Source organism: Pelodiscus sinensis, chromosome 1 (assembly GCF_049634645.1).
Source record: "Pelodiscus sinensis isolate JC-2024 chromosome 1, ASM4963464v1, whole genome shotgun sequence".
Taxonomy (NCBI): domain Eukaryota; kingdom Metazoa; phylum Chordata; order Testudines; family Trionychidae; genus Pelodiscus; species Pelodiscus sinensis.
This window is the reverse complement of record NC_134711.1, coordinates 22369966-22394443: the sequence shown is the minus strand read 5'-3', so window position 1 is coordinate 22394443 and position 24478 is coordinate 22369966. Positions and strand designations below refer to the sequence as shown.

Here is a 24478-nt window from a genome sequence, read left to right as displayed (position 1 = left end):
CCTGTAGTGGTGGGGTTTCCCCATGAATGGTCTGGTGCTACATCTAGGGTTGCCAGATGGTTGAAAGAGGGGAGCCGGTGTGGGGCAGGGCCATGCGGGGGGGGGGGGGGGGGGAGGAGGTGGCACAGGAGCGACTTCGTAAGTTGCACTTTTGTAGGGCAAGAGCCGCATGTGGCTCATGAGCCGTGGGTTAGTCTTGGCTGCCTTAGCAGCTTAATCTGCTGCTTGCCATTTCTGGGGCACAGCATTGTACGTGGTGCTAGGACAGGCAGGAAGCTTGCCTTAGCCTCCCCACTGCACTGATGACTGGGAGCTATCAGAGGTAACCCCATGCCCAAACCCCAAGCACCAAACCCCTGCCCTATTCTAGAGCCTCCCCCCCAAATCTGGAGTCCCCTTCTGCACTCCAAACCTCTCATCTCTAGCCTCACCTGAGAGTTTACATCCCCAGATGGAGCCTGCACCCCAAGCCAATGCTCCAGCCCAGAGTCCCCTACCACACTCTGAACCTCTCTATTTCAACTTCCAGCCTGGAACCCCTTCCTGCAGTCTAAACCCCTCATTCCAGGCCCTACCCCAGAACCTATAACACTAGATGGAGCCCATCCCCCTGAATCCCAACTCCCTGTCTCAATCTCCAGCCCCCTCCCACAGCCTGAACCCCTTGTCCCCTGCCCTGCCCCCTAGATGGAGCCCTCATTCCCTCTTACACCCCAGCCCCCTGTCCCAGACCAGTGAAAGTGAGAGGGCTGGGGAAGTAAGCCACTAAGAGAAGGGAGAATGTAGTGAGCTAGGGGCAGGGCCTTGGAGAAAGGGCAGAGTAGAAGGTGTGACCTTGGGAAAAGGGCAAGGCTAAAGTGATCAGTTCTGTGGGATTTGAAAATTGGGAACCCTAAATAAGGCCAAATAATAATTAGAAAATTGGCAGCCAGTCAACCATTGCTGAGTCACTGAGTACAAGTAAATTAACATACATTGATAGATAATGTAAACATCTACCTGTTTTAGGAGGCAACAACTTTCTGTGTTTGTTATCTTAACGCCACAAAGCGTATACATTGTGGCTACGTCTACACTGGCATGAATTTCTGAAAATGCTTTTAACGGAAAAGTTTTCCGTTAAAAGCATTTTCGGAAAAGCACGTCTAGATTGGCAGGATGCTTTTCCGCAAAAGCACTAGACGCGGTTTTCCGCAAAAAATCCCCGATCGCCTTTTTCTCGATCAGGGCTTTTTTGCGGAAAACAGAACTATGCTGTCTACACTGGCCCTTTGGCGCAAAAGTCTTTCGGAAAAAGACTTTTGCCCAAATGGGAGCAGCATAGTTTTTCCAGAAAAGCACCGATGATTTTACATGAGATCGTCAGTGCTTTTCCGGAAATTCAAGCGGCCAGTGTAGACTGCTGGCAAGTTTTTCCGGAAAAGCAGATGATTTTCCGGAAAAACTTGCCAGTCTAGAGACAGCCTGTGTGTGTATACGCTGCAAAATCATAGGTATATGAAATAGTGTTCATGGTGGAGACAAGGTCATCTAACTTGTCTATTTGTGAATTTAGATTTAGCTGATATAGCTACATATTGTAGCTCCCTATGTCTGCATGATCTTACCTCTCGGTATCTTGAAAGATTAACTGTACTGTGTTTGCCAATGAGCCTGGAGCTAAAGTGAGGTGAGATAACATTGTATAAAATGGTACAACCCTGATTTCTGCATTACTAAGTAATGAATTCCCTTCCAGAGCACCTTAGCACTGTCTCAGATGTTCAAACAAATCTAAGTACCGGATACAACTGTAAAATTTGTTAGCAAAATCATTTCAAACCACCTCTAATATTGTGCCAGCAAAATATATGGGTATATCAATCTGTATATGCAAAGTTACATTTGGATTCACAAACTGGAAAACCTCATTTGCAAAGGATAATCAGATGGGTAACTAACTGATCTGGATGCCTAATAATGGACTACTGCACACACACTTCACTAATGAGACTGCATATTATGTGAGAACATTGTTAGAGGATCTGAAATTTTGGCCTTGTATTTGGAGGAGATTTTCAAAGGCCTTAATGGCAGTAAGTTACCCTTGGAAACCTCCCTCTCTGTTTGCAACCTTTTTGCTTTAGGTGCTTTGGATTTTTCTGCCTATAGGCCACAGATCTAATGAAAATATTACATTGCACAAAGCTATTATGTGAGAGACTTCCATAACCATTAAATGCATCAACAGAGATTACTTTTGAGTTTTCTCTAATGACCACCATCAATACGAACCAGGAAAAATAAATGTTTCCTTTCTGAATATATATTATAAGCTTGAACAAATCAGGTAATAAGACTTTATTTATGAAGGGAAACCACCTGAAATTGAGTGCAAAGTTGTGTAATCTGAATCTGATTATTTTAAAGTATACTACGGTATGTTCAAACAAAAGCACAGTATCATTATTTTAGGTCAAGGTATAACTTCCATATGCATATTAACAACATTTTGGGGAGCCAAGTACCATCAGAATGGGGTAAAATCATGGCATAAGCTTCTAAAAACTTTTAGGAAAGTTAGGAAACTTAGGAAAGTTGTCTTTATAGCATAAATCTTTGTTACAAATACAAGAAGATACCTTCTCAAAGGGACATAGCCGGGCTTCTCCCACTAGCAGCAGTGGAAGTTACAGGGCTACGCTCCCATCTAGTAAATGAAAATACATTCTTAAGGGGCTAAAATAGATAGGTGTTCTTTTTAGTTGATTAGGTTCTCAGCTATTAAGTATAGTTCAAAATAGTAGGAAGCCTTTGAACGAACTGAAGTGTAAGAAAAAGTTGGAAAAGTCTCAGTTAAAACAATTGTTTGAAACATAAGAATATTAGAGAATGATAATATACATGCAGAGTTTACAAACCGTGTCTTTAGGGTGGCCCAATAAGTAGAAATATGGGGACCCATGCTTGTCACTTTTCATGCACATGGAGAGACTGGAAGGTACCATTCCTAAAGGAAGGGGAGGAACAGCCTAGGACCAATCATTAGAATTAACAGAACCAGTGACATAAAGATATATTACTATTGTTAGAACAAAGAATGCTTAGTAAGTTTAGGACAGCTGAGTAAAAAGCTTATAAACAATAGGAAAAAGATTTTCTGTAAAGTCAAGACTAACAAGCATGCAGTAAGTCTTCATATTAGTAAAAGATTGAGGTACTATACATATATATTTGCGAAACAGATTCTGCTGTACTGTGGAAGACATCTTGAGGTGCTTTTTAAAGGAGCTGTAACTCATAGAATTGAAGAGTTTTATTGAATTTCAAAATCGTAAAGCAAATTCCTTCATATGAAAAGTCTGTATTGGTATTAGCTCTGTCATTTTCAGTGATAGTCACTGTGGCTGTGCTAAAACTGAAACAGCTGAGCATCTTCAAGGCTTCTTGAAAAATGAGTCACTGCTAATCATAGTATTTGAGTGTTCTGAAACGTCACATTTTAACTAAATTGCAAAAATCTCCATCCCTTAAATAAGAAAAGGCCCCAATTCTGCAAAGATTGAGGCACGCAAGTCCCACTTTCAAGCATATTATGATGTTACGTTTGGCAGGATAGATGTCTAAAAATGCAACCTACTTTTCATAAACCCTCAAACTCGGTTTTTAAAGCCATATCAGGAAAAAAACATTTTTGTGTGAATTCATGAATTACAACTGGTAATAAGCCCTGAACACTACCTGTAAATTAAAATACTCATGAAAAACTATATATAGAGAGTATCAATGAAGGTTGCTTTAAGAAATGCATTGGACCTGGTAGTTTGTTCACTAAATATTTTCTTTTCTCTCATAATGATTAACAACTAGGAATGAGATATCTAGGTAGCAATAAGTAACTGGAAAGAAGGAAGGGGGTTAGAAGTTCTGGCCAGAGATACAATCGTGTTGGAAACTGGAAAAATAGTATTGCTAAAGCTGGGGAAATAGGACCTATGAAAGAAAAATATTTGACTTTGAAAATAGTGATGCTTCATTTATTACTTTGTATGTATAATTATGTTTATAATGCTAATTGCAGATGAAATAGGCAACTAACTGCCTGCAGACATGAAGGAAAAAAGACTGTTGTGCTCCAGTATCTCTAATCAGTGGCTGAAGGAAACCAGAGAGAGGATTCAGCTAACTCACAACATGGAAGGGATGGCCATCTCCTTGGAAAGATAATATAAATACTGTGCTACTAGATGGTCTCTAGATAAATAATGACACAGCACATCAGTAGGGCTGTAGTGTCAATAAAGAGCAGAAAATAAGTCACTAAGGGTATGTCTACACTTACACCCTCGTTTGAACTAGGGATGCAAATGTAGGCATTCCAAATAGTCAATGAAGTGGGGATTTAAATATCCTGTGCTTCATTACCATGATCTTGCCGGCGTGTTACTCCGATCAACAGCTGTTTCAAAAGTGAAAATGCGCGCCAGGACATGCTAGTTCGAACCAAACCCCTTGGTTTGAACTAACGTTACTCCTCATTTTTTGGAGGAATAATGTTAGTTCGAACCAAGGGGTTTGGTTCGAACAAATGTGTCCTGGCGTGCACTTTCACTTTCGAAACAGCTGTTGATCGGAGTAACGCGCCAGCGAGATCATGCTAATGAAGTGCGGGATATTTAAATCCCCGCTTCATTGACTATTTCGAATGCCTACATTTGCATCCCCAGTTCAAATGAGGGTGCAAGTGTAGACATACCCTAAGAGATGTGGTTTAGCTCTGCTTATAAAGCCCTGCTTTGTAGAGAAAAATAGGTCCAAGGGAAGAAATAACATAAACTAAAATTCCTTCTCTGACCAACCATAACCATAATGTGCCCTGATACCTTTACTAGGTGAGACACTAAGGTAAAGTTTTCTCACTATGAACTTCTGATGTTGGACAGATACTAACTCTAATGTTTCCAGAAGAGGAAGGGGCAGTAGCTGGGAGACTTGAGCTGATATTAATGGGAGTGACACCACAAAATATAAAGGATAAATTTAACTTTTAATTTAAAATGTGATAATTACATTATATGACTATCAAAAAGTGTCTACCTTTCTGACCTCCTACATACTTACATAGTATTTAAAAGAACACATAAATCCACACTCTCAACCCATCACAAACAAAACCCTGCCAACTCCAGGCACCCCTCCCCAAACCATTTTCTTTTAATATAGCTACATATTTTGAAAGAGAAACTTTTTAACAAGTTTAATCTTTACTCTACCCTGTATTTTTAAATGTAATCTTCCAGGACAATGAACATACGATAGTATTACATTTCAGTAACATAATATTTTTTTTTTTGTAAATAAAGACATCTTTTTTTAAAGTAAGCACCGAACTCCAACTCCTGATTAAGTGTAACTAGGATATGCTGCACAATGCATCCTAAGCATGGAGATTAGGTGAAAAATTGACCTACTTTGCAAAGAACATATAATCGTGGAACTCAGAAACTTAAATTAAATTTCAGGTGGCATAAATTGTTTAAACTATATATTTTGTGTTTTAAATGGTTGGACAGCCATTTTAAGTCATTCAGGGCCTAATCCATCTTCCAGAGAAGACAATGGAAAGACTCCCATAGACTCAATACTGAACTGGACTGACTATATGTCCTGCATCCTACAGTTTTTTTCATATAGCTTTGCTTACTGTTAGAATTCAGTAGAGTGAAAGTTTAAAAACATGCAACAACCCTGCAGCTTCTGGGCTAGCCTGAGGGGGACAGTTATCAACTGATATCCATGTCCACTGAAGGTAGAACAAGATGTAATAGACACAGTCTATAGCAAAGAAGATGTAGGTTAGATAGGAGAAAAAACTTTAAAAAATATTAAAATCTATTGCAGTGAACACACTGCAATAAATAATTGTGATGTAAACCCCAATCCTGCAATGACATGAAGGTGCACCAACGCCCGTTGAGTTCAGTGGAGCTCTGTGCTGTCCATAGGGCTAGCTATTGCCATAGTGAGGGATAAAGCTGTGATTACATTACAATTACATTACTAGAATTCGAATATACAATACAGAGTAAAAAGCAATGTAAAATCCCAGTGTCTGCTGAGTGACTGCTTAGAAGTAAGAAAACAAACAATTAAATAGTCTATAATTCACTGGCAATATAATCTAATTATTGGAGCAACATCATTGACAGAGAAATACTGACAGGTGAATTTCAGATTATTCTATTTTCGGCAAATCACCATTTTTCAGTGTTTATAATTATTCAGCAATTAAAAAGGCCAACCGTCTCAGATGCTTGTTCATGCTAATCTATTTTCAAGTAACTCTGTATAAAGTAAAACTCCAATCAGAAGAGACTGGAGACAGGATATAGATGGAATACCAGGAATTCCTGTGTTCTATGGTAGTTTTTAGGGCTATGAGTCTAGCATCACAAGGACACGGTGACACCTTCTTATGTGGATTTCTAAAAACAAACACTAGTTGGTCCCCATGGAAAAACATAACAGCAATGATAAATGGTATTTTTCTTTTTTGGGCTTCCCTACTTCTTTACCCAGAGAAGCTTTATCATCAGAGGTAATTCACCCCTTGCAGAGCTCGTTACTAAGTGGTGGGAATTGATTTACTCCTTTTATCAGCGATTTTACTGTATTATTTTTTATTTGGAGACTATTTTAATACATTTGCCCCAAATATTTAAAGGCATTTAGGGGATGCTGTACTCAATGTGACAATGCTTAACCTATTTCAGAGCCTAAATCTCATTTTCAAAAGGAATTTGGGTACATAGAAGTCTAGTTCCCATTGACTGATTGTAATACTAAACTTTACTTAGTGACTATCTTCTTATTTATTTTCTTAGAGCTCTGGGATTTTATTAGAAGGTCTATATAAGTCTGTAGTTTTTCTTTTTTTCTGTATTTTATGTAACAGTTCTTACCATATATAAATATTGGTGGTAATAATGTCAGAAGAATTTCTATAGATGAGAGGGAAATAACATTATGTTTAAATGAGCTATAAGGATCCAAATCCTACAAGTACTTATGCACAGGCTTAATTTAGCTAATCTGAGTAGACCTATATTATTTTTCATGGTGGAAAATTTAAGAATGAGTAAACATTTGCAGGATTTGGGGCTAAACATCTATTGATATATTGGTTACATTTCAAGATATTCATGAGAACAAACTTACAAAACAGACACCATTGAAATCTGTCAGATAACTAATATATTTCAATATTGCCTGAAATTAGACACGCTTTTTAGAAGCTTTTGTTAAAAATTGGAACATAAAAATTCCCAGGAATTAGACACACAAAACAAAATGTAAGATTACAGGGTTGTGTTACAATATTCAAAAGAGCAAATGCTGTCTCTTTATTCAGAACTGACTTTCATTATGTTGCCCATGTAACTAAATGAAAGAAATAAATTTCAAAATGAACACTATAGGTTAAGTTGTGCACAACTGAAATCAGTGGGAGTTTTGCCATTGAATTGATGGGAGTGGGATCAGCCACATGACTCCAAATGTACAGAGAAATACCAATAGACATGTATTAAAAAGGACCATCTTATGAACCAAGATTATAAGGATGCATGAGCCACTCCTAGCACACTCAAAGATGCCACTAATGAGTTCAAAGTGATCCTGCCAAAAGATATACTTTAAGCATTGCTGGTACAGGGTTGGCATAGTTGCAACTGATGTAGTCATATTTTCTGCCCCATTATAAGAAAACACTTAAGCTTGTGCATAAATCTACCCATATTCAGAAAAGTGCTTAAGTATGTGCTTAAGTGTTGGGACTGAAATGTGTAACTGATATTTAGTATACAATACATGTAATTTAAATACACACACACACACTAATGGAAAAAAAAAATGAAAACCCACCATATTCCGGGACCTGGCCTGTTCCGCGCTTTAACAAGAGCCGCACTCTCCTGCCACCAGACTTGATTAGCTCTATTGCTCTGGCATGTGTCATGTCCCTTGTACTTTCCCCATTGATTTCAATTATTTGATCCCCCACCTGTCAGGTAAGAAAAATATCAGATAGTCAGGCAAAAACTACAGTAAAATGAGCATTTAAAAACATAGGCATATTAAGTGGATCATAGATTGCATGAATGACATGAAGGTTCATTTGCTCCTAGCTATCTGAAAGATATTATCAACAGATTATCAACAGATATTATCAACAGATCATTCCCAGCCCCAGAATGTACTCTGAATATGCCACAGTATATCATTCATCTTTTGTTAAAACTAATATATGGTGGTAGAAACATGTGTCAGACCGTCTTTATAAAAGATTTTGTGAACTGGCTGAGTGTTGGAGTCATTGTAACTTTTTCATCTCTTCTATGCTGGATTGATTACTACTGAAAGCATTACTGTATTGGCTTTGCTGCTGTTACATAGGCTGCTGAAATTCATGGGATAGGGACACTGGCCTATCAATGTTGATATCCTAATCATACTAAGTGAACATCATCCTATTTTGCAGTACCAGTTAAAGTGCTAGTATTAAATAAATTTGGAAAGTTTAGTGTTCTAAGCTAATTATTTCATAGGTTAAGTAGCTACATTATGGTGCTTGTGAGATCATATTCTGAATTATGAATTCATAACAAAACTTGTCCTGCTCTTTCTAAGTGATGGGATAGTATAGCTTAATGAACTGAGAGCTAGAGTCGGCCCAAGGAACTACTGAATTCTAATTCTAGCTCTGCTGCCACAGATGTGCCATTAGACTAATGTTCACAGTCAGGTTCATTATTATTTCTGTGCCCTTGTTTTCTTCTCCATAAAACAGGGCCATATACTTATCAGATGCGTAAGAGGTGTTGTGGGGCTTAATTTGTTCAGGTTTGTATGTTCTATGGAAGAGGATAGGTTATTTAATAACTAGTTTTATTAAAGGAATCTGTCACTTCTCAAACTTGAAGCGTGGATGCAAATTGACATATATTTCACAGCAGTTTTGAATACATTACCTTTTCTATTGTATGTGGTAAATTAACCATATACCTTTAGCAGTAATGGGAGAACTCATCAAGAGTTATGCCTTATGTCTCAAAAAAGGAGGTATGAAGATCTTGCACAAAATGGGTTTTTGCACAAAAAGGAAACGTCCACACTGCTTGTTTTTGCGCAAAAACCCCTTGCGCAAAAACGGATCTGAAGAGGTTATGCAAATGAAGCATGAGAAAATGCTAATCTGCATTTCATTTGCATTGCCTCTTCTGGCAAAAGTCATAGGCTGTGTCTACATTGGCACCCTTTTCCGGAAAAGGGATGCTAATGAGACAAGTCGGAATTGCAAATGCCGCGGGGGTTTTAAATATCCCCCGCGGCATTTGCATGAACATGGCTGCCACTTTTTTCCGGCTCGGGGCTTTGCTGGAGAAAAGCGCCAGTCTAGACGGGATCTTTCGGAAAATAAAGCCTTTTCCGGAAGATCCCTTATTCCTCTCGGCTTTGTCTACATTGGCACTCTTGGGAGTGTCAAACCTCTTCTGAATTTTATAGCCTGAAGTACATCACATTGGTGAATAGGGGAGAGATTGCTTTCAGCCATATCTGGTCAGTATGGCACAAACTGGTAGGGGAAGAATGCATATAAAGCAATTCCTATGCAGGTCATTCAGTGCTGGAATTACACAGCCACCTCCTGGTTTTGTCGGATAGTTAATGAGCCATGTGGCCAAGTGACAGGTTGGTGAGCATGTTATTAGTAGGACACCAGCCATTTTGTTAATAGTTTGCAGCTGTGCTGAAGAAAGCGCTAATTCATTTTGCCTGTAACCAAACCCCAAAATGCAATACGGGATGATATCGGAAGTAGCAATGGTAATATAAACAAGAGGCGGTTGCTGAAGATCAGAGACTCAGGAAGAACCACTCTGAAAAATAGCTGTGTAGGTTAAAGAATAGTATTTATCAGTGCGAGGACAGCTTGACTGCATTGTAGTAGCTCAATAGGCTCAGAACTCTATTTGCCTGCCTTTAGAGCCTTCACACAGTGGGAGGTACTTGACTGCTGGTCATATGTATTTAATTTTAAAATGACTGTACCAAATATAATGTAGGAAAGAATAGAGAGAAGGAGACTATGAAGATTGTATGATGTCATGCACTTAGCACTGAGGGTATGTCTACACTACCCCCCTAGTTCAAACTAGGGGGGTAATGTAGTCATACGGAGTTGCAAATGAAGCCCGGGATTTGAATTTCCCGGGCTTCATTTGCATAAATCCGGCCGGCGCCATTTTTAAATGCCGACTAGGTCGGACCCTGTGCCGCGCGACTACACGCGGCACGGACCAGCTAGTTCGGATTAGGCTTCCTATCCAAACTAGCTGTACGCCTCGTGGAACAAGGTGTACAGCTAGTTCGGATTAGGAAGCCTAATCCAAACTAGCTAGTCCATGCCGCGTGTAGCCACGCGGCACGGGGTCCGACCTAGCCGGCATTTAAAAATGGCGCCAGCCGGATTTATGCAAATGAAGCCCGGGAAATTCAAATCCCGGGCTTCATTTGCAACTCCGTATGACTACATTACCCCCCCTAGTTCGAACTAGGGGGGTAGTGTAGACATACCCTGAGATAGGAAGTGCCAGTGTAGATCAAATGAAAGAGGTGCTTTTAAAGCTGCTTGATTAAAAATCTTTGTAAGTGGGCATTCAGGAAAACTATGAGTCAGACTACAGTCCTTTTTGTAAAGCTCATAGCAACTCCTTTGCATTCCTGAGCGGTCAGAGGTTGTAATCCATTTTAATATGTAAAAAGGTTAAGTTAATATCACCTCCTCACCCCTCTGGTTCCTGTGTTTTGGTCTCATTGGCCAAACTGAAGAAATTAACTTGCTATTAAAATAACCTTTCCTATTTTTTTAATGGATTAAAATACTTCTTGCGACATAGGCAGAAGGCATCTAGTCACTAGAGAGTTTCAAACTTTTTTAAAATACAAAATAATGTGAAAAAACATGAGAGAAGTTTTGAAAGGGCCCAAATCCTAGGTCCACTAATTAACATCTCCAGGGGAGATTGGCCCCCTACAAACCTCAGTTGAGGCACTCGGACCAGGTTTACAAGAGAGCTCAGTTCTCATTTGGACACCTAGTGGCCAGATTTTAAAGAGCACTCATGGCCCAGCAGTCTCTGATGGGAACAATGGAAACCACTGCAGGCAAAATGCCTTTGAACATCTAGCCACTTCACTTAGGGGCCTGGGTCAGAGCTGTTTGAAATCTGGTCATTATTGTAATGTGGTATTTCTGCAAAACACAGCAGTCTGTCAGGACTGCCTATTGCACGAGACCTTAGCTCCAGAACAACCCCTTTCCACTGGGATGTGATCCATAAATCAGGGAATGCCTATTTCATCCATGGGGCCTAATTGGGTAGGTTGCTGCTGAACATACCTGATGGTTTTACTAGTGCCTAGAGGTTAGGCTTTGTGATAATCCGCATTGTCATGCCAAAGGCCTGATCTGCAGTCCACAGGTCGATGTAAGGCAGCTTATATTGACCTAACTATGTCAGTGTACAAAGTATAGCTTTGCTCCCACCCACATAAGGCCATGTACACTGTCGGAGAAAATCAATGTGAGATATGCAATTCCAGCTACAACAACTGCATAGCTAGAGTCGACTTAACTTACATTGATTTTCTGGGGTGGCCCCACAGTAGCAGGTCAATGGAAGAAATGCTCCTGTTGGCCTCCCTTACTCTTTGCGACTCTGAGGAGTAGTGTAGTGGATGGAGGAGCCTTTAGCATCCCATTTAGCAGGTCTTTACTAGACCCACTAAACTGAACCCCAGGAATTCAACCGCTGGAACATCCAGCCTCTGGAAAGCCCTAAGAGTCCTACTACATCAACATAATATCTTCACAGCCAAACCGCCAGAGGCATAATGCTTTTGTCAGTGAAGCTCCTTTGTCAGTGTAGTTAGTGCAACATAGTTTCTATGTAGATATTGCATATCCTCCATCCTCAGTTGTCTTGTCAATGTCAGGGCTCCACTTAGTCTCTGCTGCAAGCTGGCTTATGACCCAGGCTCCCAGTTTGGGCTGCTGCCTGGATTCCTCACTCCCTGCTGGAGTTTGGCTGCCCTTCCAAGCTCTTGGTTCCCCACTGGGTGCATTGCAGCTGTCAAGACTCTGGGTGTGAATCTCCCTGCTTGAGGTGAGAAGCCCGGTCCTGGGGGGCAGCTGGGCTCCCAGTGGGTGGCTGTGTGGAGTTAACAGCCCTGGCTCTCAGCTCCCCACGTTGCCCCTGTTTAGTCAGTAGAAGTACTCCTTGTGAAGACACACACCACAGACAGAAGGAGAGTAGTGTGGACATTAACTAGTGCAGCAGTTACTGTGGTGGGTGAAAGTCGAGCTAACATGGGGCATGTCTACACTACAATCTTAAGTCAATCTAAGTCCCTTTGTGGATCTGGGCCCCTGTGCTTTTATAATTGATGGCACTATTTGCCCTAAAATTAAATGATGTTGTGAGAATGGCCTGTTTAATATAGCAGCCTTGCATAGCCTAGGCATTGCCAACCCAGCATGTGACCATACTAGTGTGCAATGACAGTAGCTGGGACTGAAAGATTCTGTTGTTCTCTTGTTGGGTAAGTAAGAAGGCAGCCAGCTGACTGTCTGCCCCCAGAATTTGACTGGGGGAAATGGTGTGCTTCAGTTTGGGCCCACCCTACTCACAAGCAGCGGAAGGAACTACCCACAGATGTGCATGGAGGAATGAATCTCATGGCAACAGAGTACTCGAGACCAGTGTTCCCTCTAAGCTGTGGGGCAGCACAGCTTCACAGGTTAATAATCAGCACTACCCAGTCAGAGGCTCAGAGCTCTGTGCACTGAGCTGACTGATTGGGTGGGGCTGATTAATCACCTGTGAAGCTGTGCTGCCCCACAGCTTAGAGGGAACACTGGTCTAGACCATGGGAGAGACAGGGCCTTCTGGAGGAAGGGTTATTTTCTGTGTTTGTCATGAGAGGTCTGTGAAGAAAATGGTTATGTTAAGTGCGGACTGTATAAAATGATCTGAATAGTTCCTAAATGTTTTAGATAAACATCCCCTTCCTCTTTTTGGATGCATATCTGAATAAAACCTCAAATGTCTGGAGAATTAACATCTACTATTAACATGTTGTGTTGGTGCAATTTTCATGTGGCAGCCACTAAAGCACTTGCACTCCACCCCACCCAGTTGTCAAAAGCATAGGTAGTATGCAGGGTTTGGAGAATGTAGCCCTTAGAATCCAACATTTGGGCCTTATAAAGCCACAGATTGTGGCTTCAAATCTGTTAAGATATTTTTTTTCTTTAACAACAACTTTCCAAGGGATCTGCATGCCGAGTTGTAATGAAAGCTGCCCATCTGATGGCAGTTCAATGGCCTATGTAAAATGAGTTAGCGGTCTCATTCCAGTTCCCAGCAGGCAATCACTACAGCACAAAAGCCACCCCCGCAATTGGCTCTACTAGTGATTTCTAACTTTCTTGGCAGGCTCAACAAAAAGGACAAGGCATGAATGAGTTATTGCCCCCTCCCTCGAAAGGTTCCCACCAGCTGAAGGTTGAAGCCCATTGGCAGGTCACTGTGGGAAGCCTGCATGGCTGCTGCCTCTGCTGTACTGATTCTGTGGAAATGGAGTCTCCAGGGCTAAGAATCTGGAAACTTGTGTGAGCATTAATTTAATGTGATGTTTCTTTTTTCAAAGAATGTAGCTCTGGCAGAATTTTCAGTCCTAATTGAGATAAATACCTATCAGAATCCACTAATTCATCTACAGACATGATTAAATTAATGAATAAATTGCTGCTGTTTAGTATTCCTATGACATGTAAACACAAAAATAAACATTCTTCAGTTTTCCCATTGCATATTAATTTCTTGAACATATGAAACTAGTGTATGTGTGTGTGTATGTGTGTGTGTGGGGGGAGGGGAGGAGTTGTCCCTAAAAAAAGTCTGTTTCAGTGCAAGTTATTTCATATTCTCCATCCATGCATTAAAACAACTGAGCTATGAAATTGGGTAGCATGTTTTCTGGCAATAATGAGAAGATAATATTCCTAAGGAGCATTTAAGTGACATCACTATTGATAGGTTAATTAGAAATAAAAATGTAAAGCTTCCTTAAGTCATTAGAATAAAGAGCCTCCAATATGTGACTTTTGTTACACCCTTTTTTGAACTATCTTTAGTTTATAGCTAAGTAATTAATAATTGTCTTGTTAATGGAAGCCAGCTAGCACATACAATCAGAATTTTAAACATGTTCAGCACAGGGACAAAATGTACAGGATATAGCTGCTCTGTGGCAAAGAAGAATGTTAATGTTTTTATATCTTTTGAAACTGCTCACATCAACCTACCTTAAACTGGCCTCAGCTACTATGCAAGTCTTGAATAAATATATCTGTGTCATTAAAGAGGTGCAGCATTTCCCTGCTGCACAAAAATGAATGTAATTACATGGTCAGGCTTTCAATCTGAGGTAAGTAGGGAAATCTAATGGTAAAAGCATCCCCTGATGATTTTTTGCAGAGGGCATTACTGTCTGCCACCTTATTAATGCATTTCATAATTAATCCTCTTGAAAGAGACTAATTATCCTCAGAAAAATAACAGCTTCCATTTATATGGGCATTATATTTTTCAACTGAAACATGTTTTTACACTATTTATTATTGCATACACGTCATGAAACTGAAAGTATAGGGAGTGTCTACACTGGTGCATTTACTGGAATAGCTATTCTGAAATAGCAGATGTAGACAAGAAAGCCCTTATTTCACTGCCTGGAGGTAGGCATAGAGTATTCAGATGATGGGCAAGCTTGCTCACAGCAGGCCATTGTTGTTGCATTAAAAACATTAGAATGAAGTTATCAGATGTACCCAGTAATAATGTAAGGCCACTGATCTGGACTGAACTCAGAATATTTCACATGTAAGCATGACTGTATTTTTGGGAAGAATGGATGACAACACGTCTCCTCATCTCTGTCCTTCTGCAGATAGTTGGGAGGGAGGGAAAGAGGAAATGGGGTGTCTGAGGCTGTTGCCCTGAGAAGCACTAATCCCTCTTCCTTCTGCTGACAATTAGCCACTGAACGAGGCAGGGAAAAGGCTGCAACAGTGGGCACGAGGCACTGCTCTACCTCCTGGGCAGGCATGAAGCTGTTCTGTGCTTGGTCCCAATAAGTTCATATACATAGAGAAGAGGGAGCCCAGAGAAGCCATGATCCCCTACCATCAGCAACTCCAGCTTTTACAGGGGAGGGTTGCTCTGGAGGACCACAAGCTAGAGTGGGGACATCTTGGAGGAAGGAAGTTTGGGGAATTCAAGCCTGGGGTAAGGAAAGCTGACGTGAAAATTGGAGGAAAAATTAGGTGTTTGAGGGGGAGGGACAGTTGTTGGGAGAAGCAGAGTTTTGTAAAGAAACACTGAAAACTGGAAGGAAGAATGTCTGGGAAGACTGAAACATGTTCATGGCTGTTGGTGGTGGGGTTAGGAAATTGGGCTCAGACTGCTAAAGAGCCTTGGGAGAAGAGCAGGACAGCTCAGAGTACATTGAAGGTCTACATGTGCCCTCCGACCTGGCTGACAAAATGACACTCCTGCCCATAAACTAAGCATAAATTGGCTTTCAAAGTTGAAAGTCTAGTTCATTATCTAACTGTGCTTAATGGACACACTTTTAAAATTATATTAATGCTATGATATTAGTAGGATGTACAAGAGCTTAGAGCCTTTAATTTTCCTGTCATATATCCAATCCCACGGAGACTGTTAGGCCATGTCTATATCAGAGACCTCACAGTAGCACAGTTGTATTAATTCAGTTGCACCGCTGTAAGCTCTCCCATTTAGCTGCTCCATGCAGATGGGAGATTGATGTCCCTGATGTCTTTCAGAGGAGTAGTTTCCCCCGCCCAAGCTAGTATGTTATACCAACAAAAGTGCCAAACACTGAGGCTACGTCTAGATTGCATCCGTTTTTTGGAAAAGGGATGCAAATTAGACGTATGGCAATTGCTAATGAAGCGGGGATTTAAATCTCCCCCGCTTCATTAGCATAAAAATGGCTGCCGCTTTTTTTCCCGCAGGCAGCTTTGCCGGAAAAAAGCACCAGTCTAGACGCGGATCTTTCGGAAAATAAAGCCTCTTCCGAAAGATCCCTTATCCGTCTTAAAATAATGGATCTTTTGGAAAAGGTTTTATTTTCCGAAAGATCCGTGTCTAGACTGCTGCTTTTTTCCGGCAAAGCTCCGTGCGGAAAAAAAGTGGCAGCTATTTTTATGCTAATGAAGAGCGAGATTTAAATCCCCACTTCCTTAGCAATTGCTATTCGTCTAATTTGCATCCCTTTTCCGAAAAAGGCCTGAGGCTACGTCTAGACTGCATCCCTCTGTTGACAGAGGGATGCAAATCAAGCATGTCGAAATTGCTAATGAAGCCGGGATTTAAATATCCTGCACCCCATTAGCATAAACATGGCTGCCACTTTTTTTTGAAATGGAGTTTTTTCAATAATCCCCCCCAAAAAACGGAAGTCTAGATGCGGATCTGTCAAAAATAAAGCCTTTTTCGACAGATCCTGTATGCCTCAAAAAATGAGGTTTACAGGATCTGTCGAACAAGGCTTTATTTCCGACAGATCCGCATCTAGACTGCAGTTTTTTTCGAAAAAACTCTGTTTAAAAAAAAGCGGTGGCCATGTTTATGCTAATGAGGTGTGGATATTTAAATCCCAGTGTCATTAGCAATTTCGATGTGCCTAATCTACATCTCTCTGTCGACAGAGAAATTTAGTCTAGACACACCATGAATGCGTACGAGACAGTATCCTTTAGTCACTCCTATAGGCTACCCTCAAACTCAGAGTTGAGACAGTGTGAGAGATTTTACAGAGATGTTGCCCATGCTGTACCGGTTCTAGGGTGGAGAACTTCTGTCATCAGGCCTACTATATAGAATCTTTCCTGAGCACTATTTTTAAAAACACTCTTCATGTTATGCATAATTTCCTAAACTTTATGCTAATTCACATAATAGAGCAGCCTCATAGAGGTAGCCATGTTAGTCTGTATCTGCAAAAACAACTAGGAATCCTGGGGCACCTTAGAGACTATGGGTATGTCTACACTTGCATCCTCTTTCGATGGTGCTATTTCGAAATAACAGCGCTGTTAAGACATGGTTATCTCTCGAAATAATTGGTAAATCTCATTGTATGAGGAAGAAGGGTTATTTTGAGAGAAGGGTTTTCTCTTGAAATAACCACATCTTAACAGCGTCTGTTATTTCGAAATAGCGCTATAACATGAATATGCAAATGGAGCACGGGATATTTAAATCCCGGCTTCATTTGCAATTTTGAATGTCTTCATTTGCATCCCTCTCTCGAAAGAGGGTGCAAGTGTAGCCATACCCCAATAGATTTATTAGGACATAAGGTTTTATGGATAAAAAAACCACTTCATCAGGTGAATTGGAGTGCAAAGACATTTCCCCCTCTCTGAATATTCACATCTCCAGACCAAATGCTGTGAATGGCCACTTGCACCCTGACTTGATTAGCTTCATTAACACAAGCAACTGTTTCCTTATTGCTACTCTTGCTTCTGTAACTTCCACTCCAATCCATCTGAGGAAATGGGCTTTACCTGAAAAAGTGTATGCCCTAATAAATCTGACACTCTTTAAGGTGTCACAGAACTCCTTGTTATCATAGAGCAGGACATCTTTATAGTTCTTCTAGAAAATTCAGATTTAAGTACAATATCTACCTGTGGTGGGGCAATTGCCCTGCATTGACTGGAAGAGGTGAATGCAGGCTGGAGGGAGCCTGCACAGAGCCTTGGCCAATTAGGTTCTTTTAAAGAAACAATCAGGATGTAGCCTGCTGGAGGAGCCCTGAATAGAGGGAGCTGCCCAGCAGAAAGCGTCAGTTAGGTCCTGACTAGAGAAGATGCAGAACCAGTTCCCAGATCGGCTCCTTTGCTAGAGCAGTGCTGGGCAGGCTCAGGAGGGCCAGCAAGGGAAGCTCTTGCCTGAGACCTGCCAGGCTGCTGCTCTTGCCACTACAGTCACCGGGAAAGTGGCCCAGGGAATAGAAGGCATTGGAGAGGAGCAAAGGAGGGCAGGACAAGGCTGATGCCAGGGGATCCCTGGATTGGGACCCAGAGTAGTGGGTGGTCCTGGGTCTCCCCCTTCTCTCTTGCACAACATCTAGCCACCATTGTTTTGAGGCCTAGTAGGACTACAGCTTACCCCTGAAGTGAGGGGCTAGACTTGGAGGTCACAGTCAGTCACCATGACAGCAGAGACACTGGACTGCTGATAAACCCCTGGAAGGGGGACGAGAGACAACAGTAGTGGACACTGCCAGAGAGCAGTGTCCTGATGAGGACACCATGGTCCTGGAGCGACTTGGGTCCAGAGTCTGACTGTGGACAGAACAGAGTGATGGGGGAGACACCAGCCAGAGGTGTCATTAGCGAACAAGAGCTAATTCTCAGTGTAACCAGCAGGAGGCATCGTGGCAGAGAGTCACACCCCATGACACTACCTGACATTTTATTTGTAAAATTGTACATTAACCCATATTAAGCAGGTATTATTGACTCAACATTCTTTTAATTATCCGACTACAAGGATTTTGTATTAGCCATAGGATTATAAAAATGTTTGTAATAAGTCAAGCTCAACAAGTTTTTGAGAGAATGAAGTTAATCATATTTGTGAAAGAAGTATTTTTTCTCCTTACTTTTCTACAAATGAGCTCTATAAAATGTATTTAGCTTTTAAGAATGATGCTGTTGAATGGCTCACTGTTGGTTAATTCTGTCATGATTTATTAGGCCTTCAAACTGCTGAAATATATTTATTATCCTAGAGAAACTCATTTCACATTTCTTTGTAGAACATTCACAATACAGTTGGTCATTTTTTTGTTTGTATGTTAAAACAAAGTTTCTTGGGTGTTGCCATTTGCCCTAAAATACCATGCTGGCTCACTATGCTCTTGGCTGGCATGCTGCTAATACATATGAATATCCAAACTTAATTCCCAGAATTCTGATCAATCACAACCCAATCTCGCTACAAGTAATGCCGACTTGTGAAAGATGAAGTAGCATTTGAATGAAAGGGTCCCTCGGGGGATGACAATTCAGAGGGAAAGGGCAACTAAATGTTGGTCTATACCACTAGGGTGGATTGCAAATCACTAGCTAATGGTAGCAACTAAAGAATATAGAAATGTTTTTTCTTGTCACGATGCTTCTGAAAATCATTAAAAGCTGTTTTTTATGTGGATAATTTATAAAGTGACGTGGAAGATGTACATCAAGGTATAATATAACCCAAGTAGTACAGTGTAATACAGAATTAAAAAAACAGACACAGATAGAAACAAATAAGTAGCTCTTACATAGCATCTCCAAATACTATACAAAGCAGGAAAGTATTATCCCCATTTTACAGATGGGGAAACTGAATGGTAAAGGGACTTTTCCGAGCATGCTTGTGACAATATCGTGAATAGAAGGTTTCCTCTCAGCCTGCACCACTTCCTGCAGCTCCCATTAACTGAGAGTGGTGTACCAAAGTCCCCGGGAGATGCGAGTGACCATGCCTGTGGACAATCTGGTAAACAAAGCATCTCATGGCCAGCTAGTGGCTTACCATTAGAAGCCATGACCCAGAGTTTGAAAACCCTGCATAAGGTCATGTTGTCTATTTCTGTGCACAAGGAACATTCTTGCCATAACAAATGTAAGCAGAGTCTGAATCAATGTTTCCATTACAGCCAGCTCGAATGGGAAAGAAATCCTGGGTGTGTTTAATGTAAATACAGCTTGCCCCTGCTTTTCTTAGATGTGTTAGATATTTGGCTGTTACAATGGTGTTTTGTTCATTGTAATAATCTTGGCTGGTGCTGGGTCACAAAGGGTGTGTCTAGACTACATGCCTCCTTCGACGGAGGCATGTAGATTAGCCAGATCGGAAGAGGGAAATGAAGCCGCGATTAAAATAATCGCGGCTTCATTTAAATTTAAATGGCTGCCCCGATCTGCCGATCAGCTGTTTGTCGGCAGATCGGGAGAGTCTGGACGCGATGCGCCGACAAAGAAGCCTTTCTTCATCGGCACAGGTAAACCTGGTTTCACGAGGCTTACCTGTGCCGATGAAGAAAGGCTTCTTTGTCGGCGCATCGCGTCCAGACTCTCCCGATCTGCCGACAAACAGCTGATCGGCAGATCGGGGCAGCCATTTAAATTTAAATGAAGCCGCGATTATTTTAATCGCGGCTTCATTTCCCTCTTCCGATCTGGCTAATCTACATGCCTCCGTCGAAGGAGGCATGTAGTCTAGACACACCCAAATTGTGTTAATACTAATTGTAATGTATGTAATTACTGGGGGAACTTACTACAGGTCTGCTTAACCTGACACAAAGGAGGGAATCATTCTCAGTTTAAAGAATGAGCTGTAAGTACAGTTCACTCAGTTCGCTTAGGCCTGCTAGATATTCGACTGTTACAATCATGTTTTGCCCATTCTAACCAATTTGGCTGTTGAGGGGTCACAAATTGTGAGATATGATCACCCATGCTTGCTGTTATTGTGGGAATGCAGAAAGTCAGACTGTGTTTAACTTAGTTCAAAGGAGAGAGACTGTCAGAGTAAAGAATCTTGGATGAACAAGGGCTCTATTGTCAAAGCTCTGTGAAGTGGGCAAGGGAAGGACTCTGAATCAACAGGCTATCTGCCCTTCAGACATGAGCTGTAAGACTGGTTCAGTCTGTTTCTCTCCCCCTGTTCTAATGATAGAACTAGAACAGACTCCATTAGGAGTCTTTTTTATTATTTTAAATTTACTCCAATTGCTTGTGGCTGGCTTGTGCTTTGGGCCAAGAGCTGATATAACTGACAGCTGAAATCACTGAGAACTGAAACCACTAGGTTTGGCCCAGAGCCAAAACCACCACAAGCCAGCAGTGTGACGAGTGGCTAGCAGAGAAACGGCCACATGATGAGCAGCCAGCAGTATGGCAATGGAGAGGTGTAATGAGCGGCCAACAGAATGGTGGCAGTGAAGTCAGACGAATGGCCAACAAGGCGGTGGCAGAGAGCAGCAAGCTAGTGGCTGGTGAGTTACCAGTGGAGTAAGTATGATGCCTCCTTTTCTCCATCCCCACTCAGGATGGGAGGTGAACTCTGCGGATGCTCCTTTTAATTCAGGGTCTACCCTGACTAAGGGCAGGAACTGTGAGTAGGGTACAGAAATGGGGTGGGCATGTGAAGGGGACATTTACATTGCTGGACTTAAGAACCTGAAAGGAAAAGAACATTGTCCAACCTACTTGAGCTGGGACATTTACTCATGGTTTTGGGTATGAACTCTGTCGTGTTTTCCCAAAATTAATACATGTTACTTCTCTCCCCTTTTATTAAAGGTTTCTTTTCTACACTCAGACTTTGTGCTTTGCAAGTGGGGAAGCATTGCCTCTCAGAGGCACCCATGGTATTGTGTGAATTTCCCAGGTTACTGGGTGGGGGCTTGAGCCAGTTCTGTGTTGGATGGATGGAGAGGAACCCCTAGATATTGAACCTGGTCCTGGCTGCTGCTGGCTCCACCAGGAAGAAGCGTTACACAAAGACTAAGGCACTTCCATGAAACTGCAGATTTAAGTAACCCAAACGCAAATCCAGACATTCAGTAAAATAGGGGTTAGAATTATGAAAAATGTGTATTTGGGGGAAATGAGTTCATTAATGGCTATTAGCCAGGATGGGTAAGGAACGGAGTCCCTAGCCTCTGTTTGTCAGAGGGTGGAGATGGATGGCAGGAGAGAGATCACTTGATCATTATCTGTTTGGGTCACTCCCTCTGGGTCACCTCGCATTGGCCACTGTTGGCAGACAGGATACTGGGCTGGATGGACCTTTGGTCTGACCCAGTATGGCCATTACTATGTTCTTATGTGCTACAAGTTGCACCTCTCAAAACTAGGACTCTCTTGTCTGGCAACATATCTGGTATGGCAGGATCTTGGATATTCCTGAGTGAGAGAGCCCTGGAGCAGGAGGGCCAATAGCTGAGAGCCACATGTAGCAAGACTGGTGGTAGCAGGGTCAGGACCTTAGCAGACCGGTGGTGGTAGCGGGGCCATAGCAGCGGGGCAGGGGCAGCCCGGGCAGCTCATGTGTGCTGGTCCAGTAGTGGGGCTGTTCCCTGGCAGCCCAATCGGGACTGCGTACTTGCCTGGCAGCGTGTGCAGAGTCACGCAGCCTGGCTGGCAGTAAGGCTGGGCCATGGCAGCCCAGCAGGGAAAACCCATCAGGGGCTGTGGCAGTGGCAGTGGCTGTGGCAGTGGAGCCAGGGCTGTGGCAACCCATTTTGGGCCACAGCAGGTCGGCAGCCCGACTGGGGCTGCATGCTGGTCAGCACAAGCTGGCTTGTACCAGGACAGCTGAGTCAGGACCTCATGCCACGTAGCAGTGGGGCTGGTGCCATGGCAGCGGGGCCAAGGCTTCATGCTGCCATGCTGGCACTGCGGCTGGGGAAGCAGCTCCGGCAGTGGGGCTAGGGAAGCTATGTTGCCTGGCTAGCAGTAGGGCCAAAGGAGCCAGTGGAGAGGAGGGGCAGCAAGCTGAGGGGCCGGTAGCAGGGGACCTTCCCTGGTCCAGGAAATTCCCTCATTTGGGACCACTCAGGTTCTGAGGGTGCTGGATCAGGGAGATCCAACCTGTATTTCAAATTTGGTTTTCTATAATATCTTTCATACTTATGTCAGAATGATTTACAAGGCAATAGGTAAGATACATGACAATCATATTCTGTTTTCAGTTACATTGCTGTAAACCTGGAGTAAATGTATTGTTTTTTCTAGACTTTGTCACAGGTAATTCAACGTATGTCTATGCAAATACAGCAGCTGTTACAAACAACAACAGCAGGCAAATGCAAAGCAAAGAGAGTGTCTTCTATAAGGACTGATTGAAAATTTTCTGTTGAAACTGTTTTTTCAATAGAATTAATATTTTTGCAAAAGGTGTCAATTTTCTATAGAGATCTTTGAATTTTCATCAAAAAGCAGAACACTCCAAACACAAACATTTCAACTCAGAAATGATGAACGGTGACTCATGGGAGTTGCAGTTCAAGTGCTTATGCATAAGGTACCACAGCAGCAATTTTTAATTGAAAGTTTCAGTTTTCGGTTTTAGACTTTTTTAGCCCAAAAGTCACAATTTTTTGTTGGGTAATAAACACCAATGTCTGACCAGCTCTATGCTTCTCTGTCTTGTAAAGTGCTGAGTGCTGCAAAGGTATATAGATTGGTGCAGGAGTGGGAACAAAGTATTTTAGGTTCATGAAGGTGAATGATACTTTATACACAAAAGAGCCTTTGATATCTTGCTACTTGTTGAGAATTCAGTTAAAATTATTTTTCTCCTCTTCCAGACAGCACTTTAAATTGTTTCATCTCCTCTGTGTTCTTAGTGTATCTTTCATAAGTGACTCTCACCTCTCATCTTTAAGGCTTTCAGTTCCATCAGCCTTGTGCACTCGTCTTTCTCATTTATTGCTGTGGAATCAATTGACCTAGCCACTGCTTTCACCTATGTAGCATTTTCACATCCTCCTGACCTCTGAAGTGCTTTTCCACCATCTCCATTCTGATTTCTTTTCTTATGTGTTTGCTGCACTGACTCCCGCACTACAGGTCTTGCAGCCTGTTGCACTTTTCATGCTTTGCAAGCCCTCTTCTTTGACTATGTTTTTCCGTTTCACACCCCTCTTTTCCTTCCCTTGATTTCAGAGATACAGGGCCAAATTGTCCATTACCCAGGAAATAATCTGCATAGGGGAGAGGAAGTTCCTGGAGGTTCACCATGCGAAGATTTGGTCCTAGTTTCTGTTTATGTGCTTTTTCTGCTGAATAGTGTGGAGATGTACTATTCGGTTTGCTACACTTGCTGATGACAACACAATTTACTTGCCTCTACCTTGCTCATTACAGCCCAGCTCCCATTAGTTTCCCCAGCAGCTGTTCAAGAAACATCACATCTAAAGTAAAGATTATTCTGAATATGAAGGGATAGCTTGCTTGAAATATTAGCAATATTTTGTAACAGAAAATCCCTGCATGTCTGCAGGGGGATGATAGTGGACAGTATCCATCTCCATCTCATATGGCCCTTGCCTTTCCCCACTACAAGCATAGAGCCCGCTTCCTGCAGGGGCAGAGGCTGGGACTGACTTTGGCAGGATTGGCAGACAGAGGAGAAAGCTGCCGGTTAGTCTTCTTGTCCTCTTCATCATGCAGAGAATTCAATATTGTAGTACAGCTATTGGGGTACAACTAGACTGCAGAGTTTTTCCAGGATAATGGAGGGATCCCAGAAAAGCTCCGCCACATCCA

The 24478-nt window shown here is 42.0% G+C and overlaps 1 protein-coding gene across 19 annotated transcripts in view; it reads right to left on the bottom strand.

The window, feature by feature from the left end:
• Window positions 1-24478, bottom strand: part of MAGI2 (membrane associated guanylate kinase, WW and PDZ domain containing 2) — a 1141222-nt gene that overhangs the window by 25541 nt on the left and 1091203 nt on the right. For 16 of the 19 annotated variants that reach the window (XM_075926590.1, XM_075926502.1, XM_075926517.1 and 13 more), the window contains one exon: window positions 7903-8041. In XM_075926590.1, the coding sequence (XP_075782705.1) occupies window positions 7903-8041 (139 nt within the window). Of the gene's footprint in view, window positions 1-2900; window positions 2990-7902; window positions 8042-24478 lie in introns of all 19 variants that reach the window. The other 3 variants (XM_075926597.1, XM_075926601.1, XM_075926608.1) reach the window with 1 other exon arrangement.